General features: G+C 48.4%; 1 protein-coding gene across 1 annotated transcript; it reads right to left on the bottom strand.

The window, feature by feature from the left end:
• Positions 1–54: 54 nt before the first annotated feature.
• On the bottom strand, positions 55–17770 carry SGCB (sarcoglycan beta). Its single transcript, XM_062213839.1, has 6 exons — positions 17702–17770; positions 13126–13335; positions 8421–8606; positions 7390–7581; positions 6943–7074; positions 55–3323 (listed from the first exon to the last, which is right to left on the bottom strand). Exons 1-6 carry the CDS (start codon positions 17738–17740, stop codon positions 3120–3122), a joined length of 963 nt encoding a protein of 320 aa, XP_062069823.1. The 5' UTR covers positions 17741–17770; the 3' UTR covers positions 55–3119.
• Between the last annotated feature and the right edge of the window lie 5384 nt (positions 17771–23154).

The raw sequence follows: 23154 nt of genomic DNA, 5'->3' as shown, positions 1-23154 counted from the left end.
GCACAATTGGGGAGCAACTTGTTAATATATAACCATCAAAAAATAACAGCAAACTGTTAATAGAATTTTTATTGCAAACGGAAGTCATTATTACAAACGGAATTACTGAAACTCCAGGTAGCGAGCTGGAGCAGAGTTTCTGCATGGCATAATTCACAAACCTTGCCCCTGTTCAACGCGTTTATAGAAAAGATGAGCAGAGTTTCCGGGATCTCTTCTTGCCAAGTCCAGCACCGTAGAATTCTTACCCTCTTAAAGTACACTCATTCAGAACTTCCACCTTTCATCACTGATACTGTCACACAGAATTTATTTTTTTCACAATACAGAAAAAATACAAATAAGTGTACCTTTAAATATCACACTCTGGGCAAGCAGTCCCTGCTGTGTGTTCTGCATTTCTCCGATCTGCCCATTACACAGTCTAAAAAATCGTGCATAAACGTCATTTGGCGCCATTATCACTGCAAAATCCTGCCAAAGACAGCAGCTACTTACACAAAGCGCGTATGGGAGGCCCCGCTCAGGGCCCTGCCTCTGTGACCACCTCCCCCAGGCTGCTGCATGTCCTGAGTTCAGGGCAAGGGAGTGCAGACACAGGAAGAGGAAACACTTTCAGCTCACAGAAATGCACCTGTGGTGGTGGGTGGAGGAGCTGCAGCTTCACTTCGAATCAGAGGTCCCGGGTGGGGTGGGTGGGGTGGGTGGGGTGCCCGTGTGCTGCCCCAGGGCATTCTCCGGGTCCACCTTTCAGCGAGAAAAGCAAGGGCTCCCTGGCAAGTACCCTAAAATGCCATCCTGTTAACAATCAGCTCTAGAAAAACATCAAAATACCCTCTCAGGTCAAAAGCATTTAATGGAGGTGTATCAAAAACACAAATAGTTCTCAAAAAGCAGTGAAAATAGAGTATTTCATGAATGACATTCAATAAATACTTTATAGTGTTATGTGGTTTTTGTAAAAATATTTATGTAAAGGAACTTTCAAAAGAAAAATCTAAAGCGCGGACAAGTAACAAATGTAAATTTAAAAATAGACTGAGTATCTAGATGAAATTTCCAACTATTTTCCTGAAGACCATTCAAATAATAAGTGATACTGAACATATCCAATGGGTCCAAATATCACAACTACTAACAGTCAGAAGTCACCAGTCTCTTCTCATTTAAAAACTGCACTTTGCTAGGTAGTAAGTCCATCTTTATTTCAGTATGACTTGTTGACTTCATAATTTCTAAAGCATTTGGTTTTTCTATCAGAGAGAAATGTGATAATGCTGACTATGCATTGTTGATTTTCTTATCTACACAGTTTGAGGTGACCACGACAGAACGCAGGCTGGGGCCTGGCACACATGTCTACATACACGTCCCAGATCTTGTGTGTATCTTAATGACTGCAGACAGTTCTCTTCAGATGACATATAAAATACGTGAAAGAATCAACTCGCTCGAGGGCTGTAAATAATGACAATGTGACAGTGACATCAGGAGCACAGAGGAACCCTTATACATACATAACACATCTGGTGTCACCCTCCTGCGTTAGCACCCGTTAGCCCAGTGTTTCCTGACACCAAGGCATGGCACACAAAAAGGGTATGATTTCTGTGGCCCCTGGTGGTCCCAGCAGGCCTTGGCTGGGCGCGTGGGCTCCCCGCTTTGCAGTGTGTGGCCTGGAGAGCTCAGGATATAAAAATCTCCCTGTGACCAGCCAGGTACCCCATGTGCCGAGGTGCATTGTTAGGAAACTGGAGTAAGCCACAGCAGGCCAGTCTGACCTCTCTGGGGGGTAAGACTTTAAATAAAATGCGCTTAATGGCTGGGCTGAGCTCAAATGGGTAATCCTCCACCTGCAGCGCCGGCACCCTGGATTCTAGCCCTGGTCGGGGCACCGGATTCTATCCCAGTTGCTCCTCTTCCAGCCCAGCTCTCTGCTGTGGCCTGGGAAGGCAGTGGAGGATGGCCCAAGTGTTTGGGCCCTGCACCCGCATGGGAGACCAGAAGGAAGCACTTGGCTCCTGGCTTCAGATCGGCATAGGGCACCGGCCATGGCAGCCATTTGGGGAGTGAACCAAACGGAAGGAAGACCTTTCTGTCTGTCTTTCTCTCTTACTAACTCTGCCTATCAAAAATAAAAAATAAAAAAATTAAAATAAAATAAAATGCACTTAAAAGAGTTTAAAGTCTGACAGCAATTGGTCATCTTTCAATCTGACACAAGATTTTTAAATTTTAACTAGAATCAGTGTGCCTGCTTGGTTTGATTCTCATCTGTAAATGTGAATTACTCTGTTCATCGTTCCAGAGTTTTAACAACTGAAAATCCAGTGCAGACAGCAAAAAGGACATGGCACGTGGAGTCAGGTACATTCACACCTGAACTGCAGTCACACCTGAACTCACTATGTGATCCCAGGCAAGTTTCTTAACTTCTCTCATTCTCAGGGTCTTGGTGGGTAATGCAGGGATAACAGCATCCTCTTAGAGTTGTGGTGGGTGTGGGCGATGTGAAACGCGATGCGCAGTAAGCACTATTTCCTAGAAGTTAATGCTGGGACTGTGTCTTAATTCTTACCACGTTGTAACACTTAATAGTTACCATTATGTCAAGTAAGCAGCCTATTACAAAGGATTTTCTTCCAAGTGCAAAACTAAGAAACCAGAGTTTCTTCCCCTCTCACATGCAAGCATATGGCTCGAGGGCGATGCACTAGAAGTCTGTGTCCTGTGTCGCTCCCTTTGGAAGCCCAGACACAGTGCGAGACCCCGACTGTGCGCCTTTTCAGCGGCTTCCGTGGCTCTCTCCCTGCTGCTCCTGAAAGCTTGCTGATGGCGAGCCAGCAGCTGCCGAGGCCCAGAGTGGGAAGCACTTCTTCAAAGATGAATGTTGACTCTGTGCGTTCCTCATGACTTTAGGGAACTGTCATTTGAAGATGGGTGCAAGGTGATGAACTGTGGGAGAACGTAGGCTCTCTGAGACCTTTGGAAATCCGGACAGAGCAGCGCTCTGCGGTTCACATTCGTCACAATGAGCTCTCTCACACTCCGTGAAGACCACAGTGCGCATGCAGTCAGGTCAGTCCAGACAGGAAGGCGCGACGACGCCTGCGGGTCTTCTAGTGGGTGTTCCCGCAGGGGTTGTCCGAGACCTGGCAGCCCACGTTCTGGCCGGTCACCTGCACCTTGAAGAGGGTGCCATCGGCACACATGCAGAGCTTGTAGCGCACCCAGTCACCGCCGCCCAGCTGGTCTGCGCTGGAGGAGCTGGGCAGGCGGGTGGTGCTCACCATCACCGTCCCATTGAGGATGATGCTGTTTTCCTACCAGGAGAATAATAACACACCTGATTTACCGCCACGCGTGGTGCAGCGGGTGTCATCAGTAAACCAAGCTTACTGCATGCTAGCAAGGAAAGAAAGGGTGGTCCTGACCCAAACGGCAGCAGCAACAAAAACCAAAACCAACCTCAGGGCTCAAATAGCTGACTTCTCAGTTTATGCTTAATGCATCTCTATAAAACTGTAACATAATCTATTCTTCAATTATTAGTTAAAACTGCATAAGGCGGGGCCAGCGCTGTGGTGTACCAGGTAAAGCTGCCACCTGCAGTGCCAGCATCCCATATGGGCGCGGGTTCGAGTCCCAGCTGCTCCACTTAGAATCCAGCTCTCTGCTACAGCCTGGGAAAGCGATAGAGGATGGCTCAAGTCCTTGGGCCCTTGCATCCATGTGGGAGTCCTGGAGGAGGCTCCGGGCTCCTGGCTTCGAATTGGTGCAGCTCCAGCTGTTGCAGCCATCTGGGGAGTGAACCAGCAGCTGGATGACCTTTCTCTCTCTCTTTCTCTTTCTTCTCTCTCTCTCTCTGCCTCTGCTCTCTGTATCTCTGCCTTTCAAATAAATAATTAAATCTTTTTTAAAAAAACTGCATAAGGCTTCCTAGGTGCATAATGAAACTGATAGTGATAAAATCTCAGATCATTTTCCTTTGTTAACTCCTAAGTGAGTTATAACAGAGTTAAAGATTGATGAGCTGGTGATGATGAGAAGGGACCATTTTTCTCCTGGACAATACACAATGAGCAGTCAAACCACATACATTTTCAAGAGCAGGCACTCAAAGGAGACTCCCTGGAGATTTGCAGAGTCAGCCCAGTGCCCCAGAAACATTCTTGTACCAAGGGCTCTTAACCCCCTTCCTTTTTAGGGACACCTACACCTCCCTCATTTGTTCATTCAACAAATAAGAATTAAGAGCCTACTGTGTGCCAGTCACTCTAGTGTTGGAGACTCAGAAGTAAGTAGCACAGGCAGAGGCCGGGTTCCTATAGAGTCGGTATTTTCATGAGGTGGGGTAACCCACAGCAGGTCACTGGGATATGTGCTGTAGGGAAATCAAGCAGGCTATATACACAGTGACCAGGTGGGGACTAAGGTCGCATTCCAAGAGAGACTGGAAGACGTGAGGAGTGAGCTGAGAAATACCCTGGAAGGGCACTCCGGGCGTGCAGAGAGGAAAAAGTGCCTGGTGTTTAGGGACAGCAAGGAGGCCACTGCGGATGAAGGGCAGAGCCGAGGGAAGCACTGGGGGAGATGAAGCAAAGAAATAACCAGGGACCAGACACAGATACCAGGGAAGGGACTTGGGACTGCATGCCAAATCAGACGCGAAGCCACCTAGAGGGCTCCAAACAGGGAAGCGACATGAGCATTTTAAAAAAGTTCACTCTGGCTGCTGGGGAGAAAGCAGACACTGTTCCTGCAGTCCAGGCCGGAACGGTGCTTTACACCATGGTGCACTGGTGGTGATGCGTGCAGGAGGTGTGAACCTGACTCGGTGCATCTTCTGAAACTGACTCGGTGCATCTTCTACAGGTGCAGCCAGAGGGCTGATGGACACCAGTGCACAGGACGGGGGACACGGGAGGGGTGCATGCTGGGAGGAAAGACTGGGTACGTTTGACGTGCCTATCATACAAAGAAGTAGAGAAGGCAGGTGGGCAGTTGGATGTGTGAATCCTGGTTCAGGGGAGGTTAAAGCAGCTTAGAGTATTTAAAGCAGTAACAGAAACTTGGCTGTAAAGTTATGGCAGAGGCTAACTGATTATGTAGCAGTCCCACAGGGTATTAACACAACGCTGAAGCGACTAGTTTTCCAATTTTGTTCCCATGCTGCCACCTGGTGGTCACTTAGCTTACTTTCATTAAATTGTTTCTGAAGCAGTGTTTCCCAAAGAGTTTAATTGATAAGAAACACTCCGGTGTGTATTTATGTACATTTCAAAGTATCTAAATATTTGTGATTTACAAGGTAGAATGGGGAAAAGATGAAAGTGGAAAAAAAATGAAAGATTTAGGAAATGAGTAATGCTTTCTATAAAAGATCTCTCCTATATCTCACTGCTCATTCTAGTGCCAAGAACACAGACCCACTGGGCCCATTCCTCAGGGGCTTCCTACCACAAAGGAGTCCGTGTAAAAATGCTCACTAAGGCTACCGAGCTTCTGGCAACTTCTACACAATATGCTCATCTTCACTATTCAGAGATGGGGTTATATGACTAGGGGACAAAGCTGTTAATGGGAATGAAACTGCCACTTATTTTTTAGAGTTTACTTTTTTTGAAGTATGAAATCGGATTTTTTTTTTTTAAAGGAAAGAACTACTTACAGCCCACAGATTTAATTTGCTTTTGTCATATACAGCAGGGTTGCTAAGACCAGCTTAATTAGTGTTAGCTTAACAGCCTACAGCAGGCACCCAGAGGCATTCTGAATAAAAAAGCTTTAGCCAGAGGTGTAAGCTGGTAGAATGTTCTGGACTCCCAGCTCCTTTATATGAAACCTGATACCTGTCAAAGCTCAGATACAATCTGTGAAGCACAAAGAAAATTTCACTTGCAACAGCCACAATACAGGCAGACACCTTTTTCCTTTATTTTTAATCGATGTCTAAATAAAAATACATTTTATACATTAGCTAAGTCTTTTTCATATCTCCAGATATGAAACTCAGAAGGGTTATGTAAAATCTCTAACTAAAGACAACTTCAGGGCCTGGGTACTTCCTTGGCTCTTTCAGAACTCCTGGTTTTACTTTTTAAAATCCAGTGGTTCCCCTATGCATAGTTTCACATTCCTTGGTTTCAGTTACCCGTGGTTAATTGCTGTTTGAAAATGCTAAATGGAAAATTCCAGCTAGAAACAATTCGTAAGCTTTAAATTACCCTCTGTTCATCCCAGCTGGGACAAGTCACCCTTCATCCAGAGGATCTGCACTCTATATGCTACCTGTCCGTTAGCCACTCAGCGGCCATCTCGGTCATCAGATCCCCTCTCCTCATATGACAGTGTATGTGTTCTGGAAGCCTTTGTTTTACTTAATGATGGCCCCAAAGCAGAAGAACAGTGACACTGGCAATTTTATCACAGTATATGGTTAGAATTATTCTATCTTATTAGTAGTTATTATTGTTCATGTCTTCCTGTGCCTAACTTATAAATTAAAGTTTATCATACATATGTATGCACAGGTGTAGGAAAACACAACATATGTTAGGTTGGGTACTCTCTGTGGTTGCTGGCACCTGCTGGGGGTCATAGAACATACACCACTTGGATAAAGGGGACCTGAGCAATACATGTGATCATATGGCCTCCCTCAAATTTAGAAATTTAGTGGAAATAAAAACAAAATGAAATCATCTGTGATCTTGCTACTGCCAGCCAAATACTGTTACACTTTGGTCTACGCTTTCAGGTTTTCATACACACAAATGTGTTCTGAAAAATAAGCATGAGGTCTCTCACAAACTGCCCTGTAGCCTTCTTTCACTTTACAATGCGTTTTTAGCCTCTTTCCCAGTCACCAAATACACAACTGCATCATCATTTTTGATAACTGTATATTCCACATGTGGATTTATGTATGTGAATACTCACAGCCTTCAACTCCATGTTCCCGCCCATGTGAAATTCAATGGTTTTGCCCATGATGAAAACACCTTCGTTTCCACGCACGATCGCACGCCCGTCGACTTTGATGTTTAAGTCACTGGTGGCATTGCTGGTGATCTGAAAATTAAAAAAAAAAATTACTGAAAATAGCTCTAAATTAAGGTGAATATCATTACCACAGATACAGAAATAAGAGTTTCAATCATGACATATGAAAGGCAAGTCTTTTTATTTATGTTTTATAGATGTGGAGATTGAGATAAGGAGAGGTGACTTGTGATTTGATCAACAAGCTAAGGACAGTTCTAGAAGCAAAGCTTAGCAACGCTCAGGAAAATATGCCTCACCCCACTTCAAACAGGAAAGCTGCTTCCCACTTAGTAACTGTACACAATTCTCTCCCATTAGTAAGGCAGAGAAAATAAATCATACCCTTTCAGTGGATGCCTTTTGAACATTCAAACTTTTCACACCACTTGGCAGATGAAACTCATGAGTTTCGTAGTCTGTGCTGAATAAAATGTTCTGAGTCCTCGGGTCGAAGAACTGCATACCGATGTCACTTGTAATGGACGTTTTGTTCTTCTCCACACTGAGCTTTGTTGTCCCTTGCTGAAAAACAATCTTTAGAAAAACATCTTATTGTGACTCTGTTGTCAAAGAATATGGCAACTATCAGTCACGAAAAATATTATAAAAAATACAAGCCACTATTTTTAAAAACTACACTAATGGACTAAGTTCAAATACTGATTGTGTGCGTCCCCCTCCACCTACTTGGGAAGAGAAGCCTTTTCAGATGAAGGCTCAGAGGCAGGGCTGCCTGGGTCGCAGCCCTCGCTCTGCTCCCAGTTCCAGCTTCCTGCCAACGCGCACCCTGAGATTGCAGGGGATGGCCCAAGCATTGGATCCCTGCCCCCATGTTTCTCTCACTTGAGTTCCTGGCTCCTGGCTGTCTGCCTCTCAGTTTAATTAATTCAAATTTTAAAAAATTAAATGAAGGCTTCTCTATTTATTTGCTTAACTGCTCTGTACAAGTATTTAGATCAGCGGGACCATGGTCCAAGGCTTACACTGAGCCGAGACTGGCATGTTATCCTCCCGACTCCCAGGAAACCCAGGGCATTCTAACAAGGGGAGGTTGCTCTTTAGTGCTTCCCCGTATGAAAGAGAAGAGACTGGCCTCTATGACACTAATTACAGCTACCGCCAAAAATACTACTGTGGACCAAAGTCTACAACAGTAAGAAGGCATCTAGCTTTTATTGATTATAAAACAATATTACTAAATATCAATGATTTAACTGTTATGAAGTAATTAGTATTGCGTGTTTATGAATACATTAACTTTATCTAAAGGAAAAGGTCTATTTCCAATTAATCAACTCTAGGTCTCTGCAAATTCTCTTCCTCTGAAGTCTCTCTCCCACCCGCACTGTATTTCAGGTACCAGAGTAACTCACGGGCTGGTTGTTGCCGGTAATGACCAGATTTTCATTCCGCCTTCCTCCTACCGTGCTCTTATACAGAGGGTGGATAACTCCCATGTCAGACACCTGCTTGAACCGGAGCAGACCGCTTTCGTGAAACTCCATGCTGTCACAGCCGTTTGGCCCAATGCGGATCACAGCCCAAATAACGAGTGTTATCTGAAAAACAGCACGAATCCGCTGTTGCTGGACAGCACACAGTTAACACAACTGGAAAACAAACAGAAAACATCACTGCCAAATTAAACACTTCCTGAAATGTTTAATCAGTGAGATGAACATAACCATTAGTTTTCTACTTAAAACCAATTTTATTTGCATTGAAGTATCACACACAAATAGCTAAAAGTCAAAATGTGCCAGGTCTATAGTAAGATTTCTACCCTCTCCACATCTCCCCAGAGACACCCACTGTGAAGAATTCTAGGGGCCGGTGCTGCGGCATAGCAGGTAAAGCCATAGTCTTCAGCACTGGCATCCCATATGGGCGCCAGTTCCAGTCCAGGCTACTTACTTCTTTTTTGATCTAGCTGCCTGCTAATGCGTCTGGGAAAGCAGCGGAAGATGCCCCAAGTGCTCGGGCCCCTGCACCCACATGGGAGAGCTGGATGAAGCTCTTGGCCCCTGGCTTCAGATTGGCCCAATTCCGGCCATTGCAGCCATTTGGGAAGTGAACGGTGGATGGAAGACCTCTCTCTCTCTCTGCCTTTCAAATAAATAACTAACACTGCCTTTCAAAAAATATAAATCTTTAAAAAAAGAATTCTAGCTATTCTAGAATTTTTTCTGTTTCTAAATAATGTTTGTACAGTGCTATTTCTTCACTTGTCAACTTTAGATTCCAACTAGTCCCTTCCAATTTTAGCAGAGGAGTTTTCGGACATTTATACCCCTTTTCTCTCCTAAGTCCAATCTCAAGTTTGAGTTAAATCCACATGCAGTATTATGACCCAGTGAAGGCTGCCTGGCCCTAAAGCAAACCCTGCACATCAACGGCAGCATGCTTGGTGTTTCTCAGGGCGCAACACTTCTTTAATTTGCTTAGTTTCTTGGAAAATCTAACAATATCAAACCCTCTGATATTTATATAAGATCTTCAATGGGGGCTGGTGGTGAGGAGTAGTAGGCTAAGCCTTCACATGAGGCCCCAGCATCCCATATCCAGCTCTCTGCTGTGCCCTGGGAAAGCAGTAGAAGACGGCCCAAGTGCTTGGGCCCTTGCACCCACACGGGAGACCAAAAGAAGCTCCTGGCTCCTGGCTTCAGATCAGCCCAGCTCCAGCTGTTGTGACCATTGGAGAGTGAACAAGCAGATGGAAGATCAACCTCTCTGTCTCTCCCTTTGTCTGTCTGTAACTCTGCCTCTCAAATAAATAAAATCTTTAAAAACAAGATCCCTCAATGAGATGTTCCGTAAGTCCACACTCCTCCGACAGGGAGTTGGTTCTACTTTTGCTTGCAGCATATTTTCCTGGTGCCCCCGTGTTCCTGCACCAGTGTGCACCGGTTACCTCCGGGCTTCCTGCACAGCCCAAATCATTAACTTGTCCTTCACGCGCGTGTCCTCCTGCGGGCTGACCCCTGCTTCCTGTATCCTTTTCCTCACCTCTCTTGGTTTAGTGCTTGCTTTCTGGATAACGAATCCTCCAGTGGTTAGCTCAGAAGCAATGTATGAGCAGGTGGATGTTGTAGATGGCAAAATGCCTTTATAATCCCTCATCCAGGCTGACAGTCTGGCTAGGAAGACCTCTCTAGACTTGAAATTATTTTCTTTCTGGAACTCGGAAGTTACAGCTTTTACTGCCTCCCAGTTTTCAACGCTGCTTCAGCAAGGTCCAGTAACACCTGATGTGGTAACTCATCATATATAATCCATTTTTCCCCTGTTAAAGAATTTCAGGGTCTTTTATTGATTCCCGATTTTTCTTTAAATACATTTTAAAAATTTATTTATTTGAGAGTTAGAGAATGAGAGGAAAATGGAGAGGGAGAGAGAGAGAGAGAGAAGGAGAGAGACAGAGAGAGGGAGAGGGGAAGGGGGGGGGCGGGAGACAGGGAGACAGAGAGAGAGACAGAGAGAGAGTTTTCATTTGCTGATTCACCCCCCAAATGCCTGTAAATGCCAGGGGGTCAAAGCCAGGATCTCAATCCACATTTCCCATGTGGGCGGCAGGTACTCAGTTGAGCCATCACCACTGTCTCCCAAGATCAGTACCAGCTGGAAGCTGCAGTTAGGAGCGGAGCTGTGAATCCAACCAACCCAGGTACTGCCAGGCCAGATCCCACCCTCATTCCTGATTTTCTCAGCTTTCACAGTAACAGCCTTGGTGGGAGTCTTTTGTATGCATCATGCTGGAGTCAGAATGATGGTTTTCTGGGAACTTTTCTTACTCAATAACCTCCCCAATATTTTCTCTTTCTGAAGCGGCAGGTTAGAGCTCCTGAATGGATTCTTTCATTTTGCTTTACTTTCTGGAAAAGTTCCTTTTCTTTCTCTGTCTCTCCATCCATCCACCCATACAGTTGTATCCGTTCATTTGTATGTCTGCCCATTCATCTCTACCTACCTATCACCGCTGAATGTGTGCATATATTTCTATGAGTTCTTATTACTTTATTGTTCTTTATAAAGGGCATGTTACTCTTGTTTCATGGATGTAATATCCTCGTTTCTCTGAAGATGTTTAATTTTTTTGTCTTTAAGTTTCTGTCATTCATCCTATTTTCCCTATCTTCCTGAGTTTCTATATGGTTTGGATCTCTGTCATTTTTCAATTCTTAGATTTCTTTCAAAGCTATTGACCCTTGGCTCAGAGCTCATGCTACAGTGAGGAGTCCTCAGGCACTTTCTGTGGTGGGGGGCAGGGTGTGGGACTGATGGGCTCCCGGGAGGCACGGGCTGGCCCCTTTGCTGGGACCTGCGCAATGCCGCTGCCTCCACTCCCCTGCTCTTGGAGCTTCAGTTTTGCCAGGGGAGGCTTCTGTCTCCTACCCGGCTGCCAGGGGGCTGGGGTGGGCATGGGAGACGGGGTCTCAGCGTCCAGACTCAGTGCTGCTTTCATTGTAGACACCCATTCCCGGACTGCTCTCTGCGCTGGCTTTGGACAAAAGGAACCCTGTGTGGTCCAGGGCAGTTTTATTTTTTTGCGGGGGGTGGGGGGGTGCTGGAAGGGGAGCAGCCTCATTGCTGCAAGGAGGGGGGGGAGGCTCCCCACACATCTGTTCCCAACAGGGTCGGGTCTGCTGTCAGTGCCTGCCCCTCGCCTCGTGGCCGAGGCACCACCCCTGAGATGATCGGGGGTTGTGCAGGTGCACGGCCAGCGGCTGTCCTCGCTGCAGTGTGATTCGCCATCCTGCCCCTTCCTCTTGGTCTTCACAGATTATGTGTAGGCCTTCAGGTGTCTCCAAGGCTCTTCTAAGATATTTCTGTCACTCTGAGATGAGCTTTGTAGAGAGGATAGAAAAATAGCTTTATTCTGCCATCTTAACCAGGAGTCTCCAACCAAGTAAATCTGTAAGTTAAATTCAGAAGATGTGCCCCTAGTAAAGCCATTGTAGCACGTCCTAAATTTAGCACTGACGTTAGTGAAGAACTGTGTTGGGTGCACATCAGTTACAACAGCCTGGCTTAGGAGTGTTCGCAGTCAGACACGGCATAAGCAGAATTCCTTTAGATCTGATGCAGAACAGGCTTATGATGGGTCCTCTGTGGCAGCCCAGTGGGGACCTTCTCTGAAACGTGACTGCCGGGCCGAGGGTTTCACACAGCCCTGGCATAGTCTCTGCCGCAGGGTAGGGAGCCGCCTTCTGTAAAACAGCAAAGACCCTGGGAAAGGCAGGCTGCCCGGGCCTCAGCGCCGCGGTGTGCGGTGTGCGGCAGCCTCCCAGACTCGTCCACTCTTTTACACCAGGCCATCAGCACTACACAACAGAGCCCTCCACGGGCATCAGAGGGTTTGCCAGAATGAAGTCGCTGAGGCGGCGACAGTAAAAGCAGAAGTAGAATGAAAATAGAAAGGACCGTATTTTTTTTTAGGAAAGGCCAAGGCAATAAAATCACAGCAAGTTCTCTTCTAGTGAGTTAACTCTGTCCTCATTAAAATGTGAGCCTTGGGCCAGTGCTGTGGCATAGTGGGTAAAGCTGTTACCTGCAGCATCCCATATGGGTGCCAGTTTGAGTCCTGGATGCTCCTCTTCTGATCCAGCTCTCTGCTATGGCCTGGGAAAGCAGTGGAAGATGGCCCAAGTCCTTGGACTCCTGCACCCACGTGGGAGACCCGGAGGAAGCTCTAGGCTCCTGGCTTTGGATCGGCACAGCTCTAGCTTTTGCAGCCAATGGGGAGTGAACCAGCGGATGGAAGACCTCTCTCTCTCTCTCTCTCTGGGTCTCTCCTTCTCTCTGTGTAACTCTGCCTTTCAGATAAATAAATAAATCTAAAAAAAAAAAGTGAGCCCTTTAAAAGGAAGGTTATTGACTTGTTTTTCTAAATGATTGGACTACAGGGAAATATTAATATACCACAGTTTTCAAGTATGCAGCCAACCCAACAGGAAATAAAACACGTATGGAAAAGCAGAAAATATGCAGATCCCAACAGAAATGATGGAGCCAGAGTGCCCAATTTCACTGTCAAACAGATGGAAATCACAAAGGCGGTGTTGTGCATCATGGACTCACAATTAAGTTGATGACGGCCAGGAGAAAGAGCAGGACAATCACACAGATGGCCAAGTTGCCCTTCCTGCCCCGCAGCCCAGTTTTGTGGAGGCGGTCCTCATCGATCGGGATGTAGCCGGCCTTGAAGTTGCTGTTGTGCTCCTTGTTGACGTTCCTCCTCTCCACGGCCTTCTCGCGCATGGACTTCTTGACGGGGCCATTGGAACTTTGCTGAGAATGAAACACAGCACGATGGGACGGCCACCCTGCCCCTTTCTCATACACCTGTTTCCTAAGTGCAGAAACACCTCCAGAGGAGGCTTAACCCAGTCTGTAGTGAGCTTCAAAAAAACACCCCCCATTCTCATGTTTGCTGACCGAGGAATGAAGGAGAAGATCCCACACGTGTCACCTTTGAACCGGATGAGAAATATCACTGCTGGGCCATTCAGGACCGGCAAGACAGATTCGAGAGTCCTCTGCCTGGAGGAAGTTTGAGCTGAGAGACCAGTGCAGCTCACTGTCACGATATCCGGGGCTAGAACACAGAGGCGGGGAGGCAGGGCAGGCCTGGGACACGGAAGTGTGCAGGCACGCCCGACGGGAAACCCGGTGGACGGCCAGAACATGGGGATGCACGCACTCCCTCAGCCCCACTTGTCAAGAGGTGCCTTTGTGATCTCCAGAGATGCACCCCGAGCAGTAGATTGGTAAGGATTGGCCAGGCTGTTCCCCGAAGGTGCCACCTGTCCTCATATGTTTTCAAACAGAGAACTGCGGAGGAACTATGAAATGTCAGGGGAAAGCTGTTTCAGGCTCTCTCCTCTTAATTTGGGGGGAGACTTGGCTGTTTGATGGTACAAGGTGGAGCCAAGTGTGATAAAGACCAGTGGTCTTGGGGCTGGCGCTGTGGTGTAGCAGGTAAAGCCGTCACCTGCAGTGCCGTCATCCCATATGGGCGCCGGGGTTCAAGTCCTGACTGCTCCACTTCCAATCCAGCTCTCTGCTATGGCCTGGGAAAGCAGTAGAAGATGGCCCAGGTCCCTGGGACCCTGCATCCACATGGGAGACCTGGAAGAAGCTCCTGGCTTCAGATCAGCACAGTTCCAGCCATTGTGGCCAATTGGGGAGTGAACCAGCGAATGGAAGACCTCTGTCTCTCTCTCTCTCTCTCCCTCTGTTTTTCAAATAAATAAATAAATCTTAAAAAAAAAAAAAAAAAAAAAAAAGACCAGCAGTAGTCTCAGCCAGCACAGGACAAGATCTTTCAAGGAACAAGATCTTTCAAGAAGCAGAAAATAACAGCTTGAAAGGGCAGGACTCACTCCATTTGAACTCGATGCCACAGTTCACACCAAGAAGGGAACAGATTCTTCCCAGGGACAGACAAAGAGTGGAGAGGGCAACTAGAAGTTTTGCTTTAATGTATTTACTTGAGAAGCAGAGGCAGAGACAGAGAGATATAAAGAAGGCACTCCCGTCCGCTGAGTCACTCCGCAAGTGCCCACAACAGCCAGGAACACAACGCAGGTCTCCCATGTGGGTGGCAGGAACCTGACTCCTTAACCCCTCACTGCTGACCCCCAGAGCCAGCCTTAGCAAGGAGCAGGAGCCGGAACTGGGGGGACACCGGCATCTTTACTACAAGGCTCAATGCCCACTCTGCAACCACAATCTTACTGTGGCGGCAGGGGTGGCAGGCTGGCTGAAGGCCTACGGAAAAGGGAAAAAGACAGGAAGCGTCAGGTGAAGGATTAAACTTTTAAAATTCCAGGAGGCAGTGAGGAAGGCTCTGTAAAAGGCACTATAATCTAAAAGATTTAGTCACAAACTAAGTTGCTGAACGCAGTTGTGCAGGTGTGCACTGCACGAGGCTACAGCATCTAAGAGGAAGGACTGACACTGAAGGGTGCTAGAGTTGACTGTGCATTTCCATGGTGTTCCAGCTGATGGCAGTGAGGGAGCAGTGCTTGCTTCTAATGGGCACACAGCGTGGGCTGTGACCGCCTTCGTTAACACATGGACAACACAGACACCTCAGCTACATTTTGAATACAGGTCCACATAAAATAGAGAAAGGGCAAAACTAGCCCTCCTGGGATGCATTTGTTACTTTTCTCTGCCTAGTCATGTACGTTATGATCTTCAACTTGATGCATTTAACATTTACTGAATAATTACCACACGCAAGGTGCTCCAACTACCAAGCTGAACAAGATAGAGAGGCATCCTCCAGGGAGCTCAGCTACAGGCCAGCAGAGTGGACAGACAGGTCACCAGCAGGTGCGGTCAACTTGGGAAGTGCCACAGGATGGCCGCACAGCCGGCACTGTAGGGGGCACAGAGGACGGCACCTCTACTTAGGAGTCAGGGGAGGCAGCGACGGTTGCCAACACAAGCTGAGCTTGGAGATGAAGCTGGGAGGACAGGTAGGAGTTAGCCAGGTGCAGGAGCAGAACGGGCACTCGAGGCGACAGAACAGCTTGGGGACTTCGGGTACGGTCACCTCTGGGGGAACTAATTTTCTAGGTATGGGAAGGAGACAGAAAACGAGGGGAGAGATGTGGGTAAGGGCCAGTAAAAGCCGGAAGTACTGTGGTGAGGAGCCACGGATTTCACCCTGAAGACAACGGGGATTACTGCAGATTTAAAACAGTGAGTGAAACACTCAGCTTCACACTGGAGCAATATCACACCAAAAGAGAGATGGCCTGCGACACAGGAGCCCAGAGACCAGGGCGTGATCGCAGCTCCCTCTAAATCCACACAGGTGCCTGATCGAGCTTTGGCACTGGAGGTGAAAAGAACATCGGTGGAAGGCAGTAAGAGACAGATGGACGGGACTTGGTGGCTGGATGTGAGCGGGACACATAAGGGGCCAGGACCGGGGTGGGGAACGTCCAGCCCCAGGGCCACATAAGGCCCGTGAAATCATTCGGTCTGGCCCTGCCAAGGCAACCGCAGGTGCGGCTCAAAATTCAATACATCTGTAGCAGGCTAAGCTGAGCATTTTGTATGGCCCACATGTGATGTTATAAATACCCACATGGCTCTTGGCAGAGGGAAGGTTCCCTGCTCCTGGTCTAGGGCACCTCCCAGGCAAGCCCAGCTACATCATTTGTAGAGTCCAGAGCCAACAGAAACCACGAGGCTCTTTGTTTCAGTGTCATCCCGACACACAGAGCAGCACCCCAAGCGTGAGTCTCCCCGAGCTCCCACGCTGCCCTACCCTGGTTTCTGCCTGGGTTCACCATGGGTGCTCCTCGCCGTAGCCCTTCCAAACACACTGGATGTGACGCTGCCCAGCTCCGAACGGTTCCAAGGCTGAGAACTCCCATGGAAAACTCAGTTCAAGGCTGGAGACATCAGGATGTGAAGCCTGAACTGGGGAAGCGGGAAAGGGCCAGTCTGCACATCCAAGTGAGGAGCGAACAGAACCTCCGGAGAGCCCACAGGCAGGGCGCAGACGCAAACCGGTCATCTCGGGCCTGAGCTGCCCAACTACAAAGGGAGCTGGCAAAGTCCAGGACCAAGGGTCACCTCCACAACTCAGAGAGGTTTTGTCTCTTTCCAGTTCCTATTTCTTTACAGCTGCATCTTGCCTACTGCCTGCCTGATTATGTCTGCAATGTGGGGGCACTTGGCTTTAAGCTCCTCGAAGGCAGATTTCACAACTTTCTATTTCTCATGCCCCTTTGGTATGCGGCCTCCCAGTGACAACCATCTAAAAGGACTCCAAAGAGTTCATGACCTGCCAAAGAAAATGTCTGCAAAGGCCCTACAGAAGGTTGCCAAGCTGGTTCGTTGATTTTTTTTTTCAACAATGGTGAAAAAGGAGCCTTTCACGAGAAACTATCATATCATGGTTACTTTGAAGTGACTATGAAATTACATTTGTAAAGCACCTTGCATGAATACACTGTGTATCCATATTTACACACACACACGGTACAGGCATGTACTTGTATGCACAAGTATACTTTGATTTTGTGGAGTCGGAAGCCTTTAAATTTGTAAACTCCAGGTTACAAGTTCACCAAGTAGATCAGGAAATACTTTATAAAGCATTTTTAAAAGTGATTTTCAACCCACTGGACAGGAGGTTATTTTATGCTGGTGACTAAACTCCCAAAACCCAGGACGCGGAGGGAACCCTGCGCTGCCTGCTGCCAGGGACCGCAGCGAAGAGCCGTGGCCACCCGCTGTCACCGGGCCAACAGCTGCCGGTTCTTGGCCGGGACCGGGGTTATTTTTATCCGCATCTTTGCTGGCAGCTGGGCCGGGCACGGCCCAGGGTAGGCTCCGGGCTGGCGTGGTGGCCCCCAGGCCCTTGGGGGGCGACTCCTCTCACCCTCGCCGAGGGACCCCAGGAGGCTGAGGGCTGCGGCCGCTCCCCGTTCCCGGAGCCCCCGGCCACAGTCCCGCCCAGCTTTTGCCAGCATCCCCGGGGCGGACAGCTCCTCCTGCCCCGCCCCACGGGGCCCGGCCCCCGCCGGCCCTCGCCCCCGGGCCCCGGCGGATCGGCGCTACGGCGGGCCCGGCCGGCAGCCCTGGCCTCCCCGCCCCTGCAGCCCCCGGCGCGGCGGGGCTCACAGACCTGCTCTGCCGCCGCCGCCGCCGCCGCCGCAGCCGCCATCTTCCCGCGCCCGGTCGTGCCCGCCGCCGCCGTCCGGCGCGAGCCTGCGCCTGCGCCTGCGCCCTGGCAGAGGCGGGGGGCGGCGGCCACACCGGCGCTCCCGCCCCGGGGGGAGGTGCGGAGCCGGGGCCGCCGCTCCGGGCCGAGGGCTCCGCGCGCGCTTTGCCGCGGCCGGTGCCATCCCGAGCTGCGACGGGGCCGGCGTGTCCCGAGGATCAGGGCGGCGACAGTGTGGACAGAAGGTAGCATTGCCAAGGAGGCGGCTGAAGATCTTGAAAACGGGGAGCCCCCAGGGAAGACCTGGAGCCACTTCAGAGAGGCTTAGCGCTGGAGGGCCCATGCGCTCCAATTTCTGCATTTTTACAGCGGTCTTGGGGCTGAGTTTTACACTCGCACTGGGGATAACGTGAACCATGTATGTCCTTGGGAAACTGACTTAACAGGCATGAACTGCACGCTGGAAGCCACCCAGATGTCACCATGGTCACACGGTTGTTCCCTGCTGTCCCTACAATCCAGTAATCCCGCTAGATTTAAAAAAAAAAAAATGCAGTGGAGTCAACCAAGATGCAGGAACTGTGCCTCGCGTGCCGAATGGCTTCTCCAAGCACCGCAGGGCCCCACCTCCCTAACTCAGCAGCAAGAGGCACCTGGCCCGGCTGGCAGAGGCTTCGTCTTTTCTCTAGGAACCACGTTGGTTTTGCTTGTTGATGAGGGGTTATTTTGCTGCTTTTTAAACTTCTAAATCAGAGGATTCTGCAAAGCTCAAATTAGATGGTCTGTCATGTGGTAGTGCCTCCTCATCTTCCTGTGTTTTTCTTTCCTGATTTTGGCCGATGTCAGCAGTACCTGTCATCGATCTGTGTATCGTCTTCTTCTTCTTTTTTTTTTAATGATTTATTTATTTATTTGAAAGGCAGTGTTACAGACACACACACACACAGAGGCCTTCCATCTGCTGTTTTTTTTTTTTTTTTTTTAAGATTTACTTATTTTATTTGAAAGGCAGAGTTATAGAGCGGCTGAGGCAGAGAGGGAGAGGGAGAGGGAGAGAGAGAGAGAGAGAGAGCGCGCTTCCATCTGCTGGTTCACTCCCCAGATGGCCACAGTGGCCGGAGCTGCACTGGTCCAAAGCCAGGAGCCAGGAGCTTTTTCCAGTTTCCCCGGGGTGCAGGGATCCAAGGACTTGGGCCATCTTCTACTGCTTTCCCAGGCCGTAGCAGAGAACTGAATCGGAAGTGGAGCAGGACTCAAACCGGCACCCATATGGAATGCCAGCACTGCAGGCGGCAGCTTTACTGGCTACACCACAGCGCCAGCCCCCCATTTGCTGTTCCACTTCCCAAAGGCTGAAATGGCCAGGGCTGGGCCAGAAGCCAGGAGCTTCACCTAGATCTCCCATGTGGGTGCAGGGACCCAAGCACTTGAACTGTCCTCCGCTGCTTCCAGGCACATTAGCAGGAAGCTAGATCAGAAGTGGAACAGCCAGGATTCCAACCATAACCCATGTGGGATGCTGGGGTCGCAGGCAGTGGTTTAACCCATTACTCCACAGCGCTGGCCCTTGTATCTTCTTTTCCCAGTGCTGGAACCACCTGATTCCTATCTCTAGGCTCACTCCTGCTTCCATCTTTAGGACAAACCTGCATTTAGGCAGGGAGACTATATAAATGATACCCCGACATAGTGGGAGTCAGCAGTAAGCCTCTGTGTGAGACGTGTGTGTAGGATGTGGTTTATCAATTCAGGTAACTGGGCTGCTGACTGATGCTGAGTTCTTGTGTCCAGATCTGGTAACATAGCTCTTGATTCCTGTGCTGGGCCTCTTTTTCCTCCGCCTGGAAAACCCTTCTCTATCTCACAAATATTCATCCTCCGGGAATCCATGCAAATGTCACATTCTCTTCAACGCCTTCAGAGGCTGTCACGGGCAGTTTTGGATAGTTCCGTTCCTTAACTCGGCTCCTATCCTGTATCCTGTGGTTTTCCTTCAATGCCTAGCACGGTAATGAAACTCAGTGTCTTAGAAATCTGCTTTCTATCCTCATTTCTTTTTTTTTTTTTTTTTTTTTTTGGACAGGCAGAGTGGATAGTGAGAGAGAGAGAGATACAGAGAGAAAGGTCTTCCTTTTTGCCGTTGGTTCACCCTCCAATGGCCGCTGTGGCCAGCGCATCTCGCTGATCCGAAGCCAAGAGCCAGGTGCTTCTCCTGGTCTCCCATGCAGGTGCAGGGCCCAAGGACTTGGGCCATCCTCCACTGCCTTCCCAGGCCATAGCAGAGAGCTGGCCTGGAAGAGGGGCAACCGGGACAGAATCCGGCGCCCCAACCGGGACTAGAACCTGGTGTGCCGGCGCCGCAAGGCGGAGGATTAGCCTGTTAAGCCACAGCGCCGGCCGGCTATCCCCATTTCTAATACCTCAACCCAGCCTTGATTCTGCCAACCTCTCTTGCACCTGGGCAGGGAGATACCTGGTAACTGATTTTCCCCAAAGCTGATGCCCTTTGGCTGTCTCCTTCCTGCCAATTTCTGTCCTTTTAGACCCAGTTCACTCAAGGCCACATCTTTAATGTGGGTCCTTCCCAAATGCCTTATCTTCAGAGTGTTTCTCTGTGAACCAATGGGATTTAGAGGCCATTGGATGTCTAGCAGTGTTTGTTTCATGTTCCCAGTTTTAGAAACAAACAAATCAAGGCTCAAGGAGGTGAAATAACTAAGTTTTCAGCTACTAGTCAGGAGTGGGGATAGGAATTCGGTGCAGGGGTTAAGATGCTGCTGGAGACGCCCACATCCCATGTAGGAGTGTCTGGATTAGAGTCCATGCTCCACTTCTCATCCAGCTTCCTGCTAATGCACACCCTTGGGAGACAGCATTTGATGGCTCAAGTACCTGGGTCCCTGTCCCCAACATGAGAGACCTGGATGGAGTTCTAGGGTCCTAGCTTTGGCCTGGCCAAGCCCTATCCGTTGCAGCCATTTGGGAAGTGAACAAGGGGATGAAAGATCTCTCTCTCTCTCTCTCTCTTGCTCTTGCTCTCTCTTTCTCTTTCAAATAAACAAAACTTAAAAAAAAATCTATTGAATCTAAGTCCACCTGTCTAAAGTCTTTGCTCTTTCTGCCACCCAACACAGCCTTTATATCTGCATTTCCTTTTGCCCAATGCATATTGCTAGCACTTGGACGCCAAAGCAGAGCTCCTGGGGCTATAGTACTAGTGAGATAATGAAGACATATATATTCACTTGGTGGTAGGTAGAATAGTGTCCTTGCAAAAGATATATACAAATACCATTGGGGCCAGCACTATGGCATAGCCGGTAAAGCCGCTGCTATCTGCAGTGCCGGCATCCTGTACGGGCACCAGTTCAAGTCCCAGCTGCTCCACTTCCAATCCAGCTCTCTGCTATGGCCTGGGAAAGCCAGAAGAAGATGGCCCAAGTCCTTGGACTCCTGCACCTGCACAGGAGACTTGGAAGAACCTCCTGGCTCCTGGCTTCATATCAGCATCGCTCCAAACATTGCAGCCATCTGGGGAGTGAACCAATGGATGGAAGACCTCTCTCTCTCTCTCTCTCTCTAACTATGCCTTTCAAAGAAATAAATCCCTAAAAAAAAAAAGATATATGCAAATGCCAATCTCTAGTTTCTGTGAAGGTGATAGTATTTGGCAGTAGGGTCTTTGCCAGTTGCTATATTTGTGCCACCTCCCCCCTCATTTCATATGTTGAAATTGGGAGCTGAGGCCTTTGAGGTGATGATCTCTGCCCTCAGGAATGGGGTCAGGGCTTCTATGAAACAGGCCCAAGAGAGTTCACTCATCCTCTCCACCTTGTGAGGAGACAGCAAGAAGACACCATCCATGAGGAAGGAAACGCCCTCACCAGGCAGGGAGCCTGCCTGCACTTTCATTCAAGCTTGTCAATGTCTGGGACTGTGAGAAGTAAATGCCTGCTGCTTGTAAGTCCCTGTCTTTGGACTTCTGTGATGGACTGGACTGAGACACAGACGCGATTAAGTTAGGGGTCTCCCGGATTTAGGTGGGCTCTTACAGGAAGGTGTCTTTAGAAGAGAAGAAGAAGAAGAAAGTGACACACACAGAGGAGATGATATGAAGACAGAGGCAGAGACAGGAGTGGTCTGTGTGCTGGGCGAGAAATGCTCAGAATTGCTGTCACCCCCCAGAAGCAAGGAGAGAGGCATGTCCAGGTTCTCCCCGAGAAACTCCAGCAGAAACCAACCCTGATGGCTTCTGACTCCAAGCCTCCAGGACTGGGAGAGAATATATTTCTGTTGTGTGAAGCTATCAGGTTTGAGAGAAGTTGCAGCAGCTATGGGAAACAAATACACACTTCAAGATCAACACTTCCAAAATTTGAACTCGAAAATCTGCTCTTTCTTTGTTCCTTTAGTGAGTGACGTCACCACTCAGTCAGAAACTTGCAAGTCATTTTGTACTATTTCTAGAGGAAATTTATTTTAGATAATAAAATACAACTCTGGGAACCAACACTGTGGCATAGTGGGTAAAGCTGCCATTTGCAGTACTGGCATCCCATATGGGTGCTAAGCCTCTGCCTGTGGTGCAGCATCCCATATGGGCGCTGGTTCGTGTCCCAGCTGCTCCTCTTCCCATCCAGCTTTCTGCTTGTGGCCTGGGGAAGCCAGTAGAAGATGGCCCAAGTCCTTGGGCCCTGCACCCACATGAGAGACCCAGAAAAAGCTCCTGGCTCCTGGCTTCGGATCGGCTCAGCTCCAGCCTTTGCAGTCAACTGGGGAATGAACCAGCGGATGGAAGACCTTTCTCTCTCTTTCCCTCCCTCCCTCCCTCTCTTTAACTCTCTGTGTAACACTGACTTTCAAATAAATAAATAAATAAATCTTTAAAATAATAGCTCTTTTAAGGAAACTCAGTGAAATTCAAGTAATGATTCAATGTTCTAACAATATGGAAGTAATTAAACAAAATCAAGCAGAAATCCTTCAACTGAAAAGTATGCTAACTAAAAATGTGAGAGAAAGCATCAATAAAAGATCAAACAGAAGACATAATCAGTGGGCTCAAAGACAGGCTACTTGAAAATGTATAATTGGAAGAGAAAAAAGAATCAAGAGGAATGAAAGACGCATATAGGAAATACAGGATAGTGTGAAAAGAGCAAATATTTTGGTTATTGGTATTCAAGAGGGACTTGAGAATGCTACAGGAGCAGAAAGTATATTCAAATGGATAATAATAGAAAACTTCCCAAACATAGAAAATGATACAGCAAAGTCCAAGGTCACCAGGCAGATTCAAGCCTACCTCAGGACATAGTATAGCCAAGCTCTCCAATTTCAAAGATAAAGAATAATCTAAAAACTACAAGAGAAAAGAAGCAAATAACACACAAATGGGTCTCAATTCATCTGACTGC

Source organism: Lepus europaeus, chromosome 16, assembly GCF_033115175.1.
Source record: "Lepus europaeus isolate LE1 chromosome 16, mLepTim1.pri, whole genome shotgun sequence".
Classification (NCBI taxonomy): domain Eukaryota; kingdom Metazoa; phylum Chordata; class Mammalia; order Lagomorpha; family Leporidae; genus Lepus; species Lepus europaeus.
This window is presented reverse-complemented; position numbering and strand designations above follow the sequence as displayed.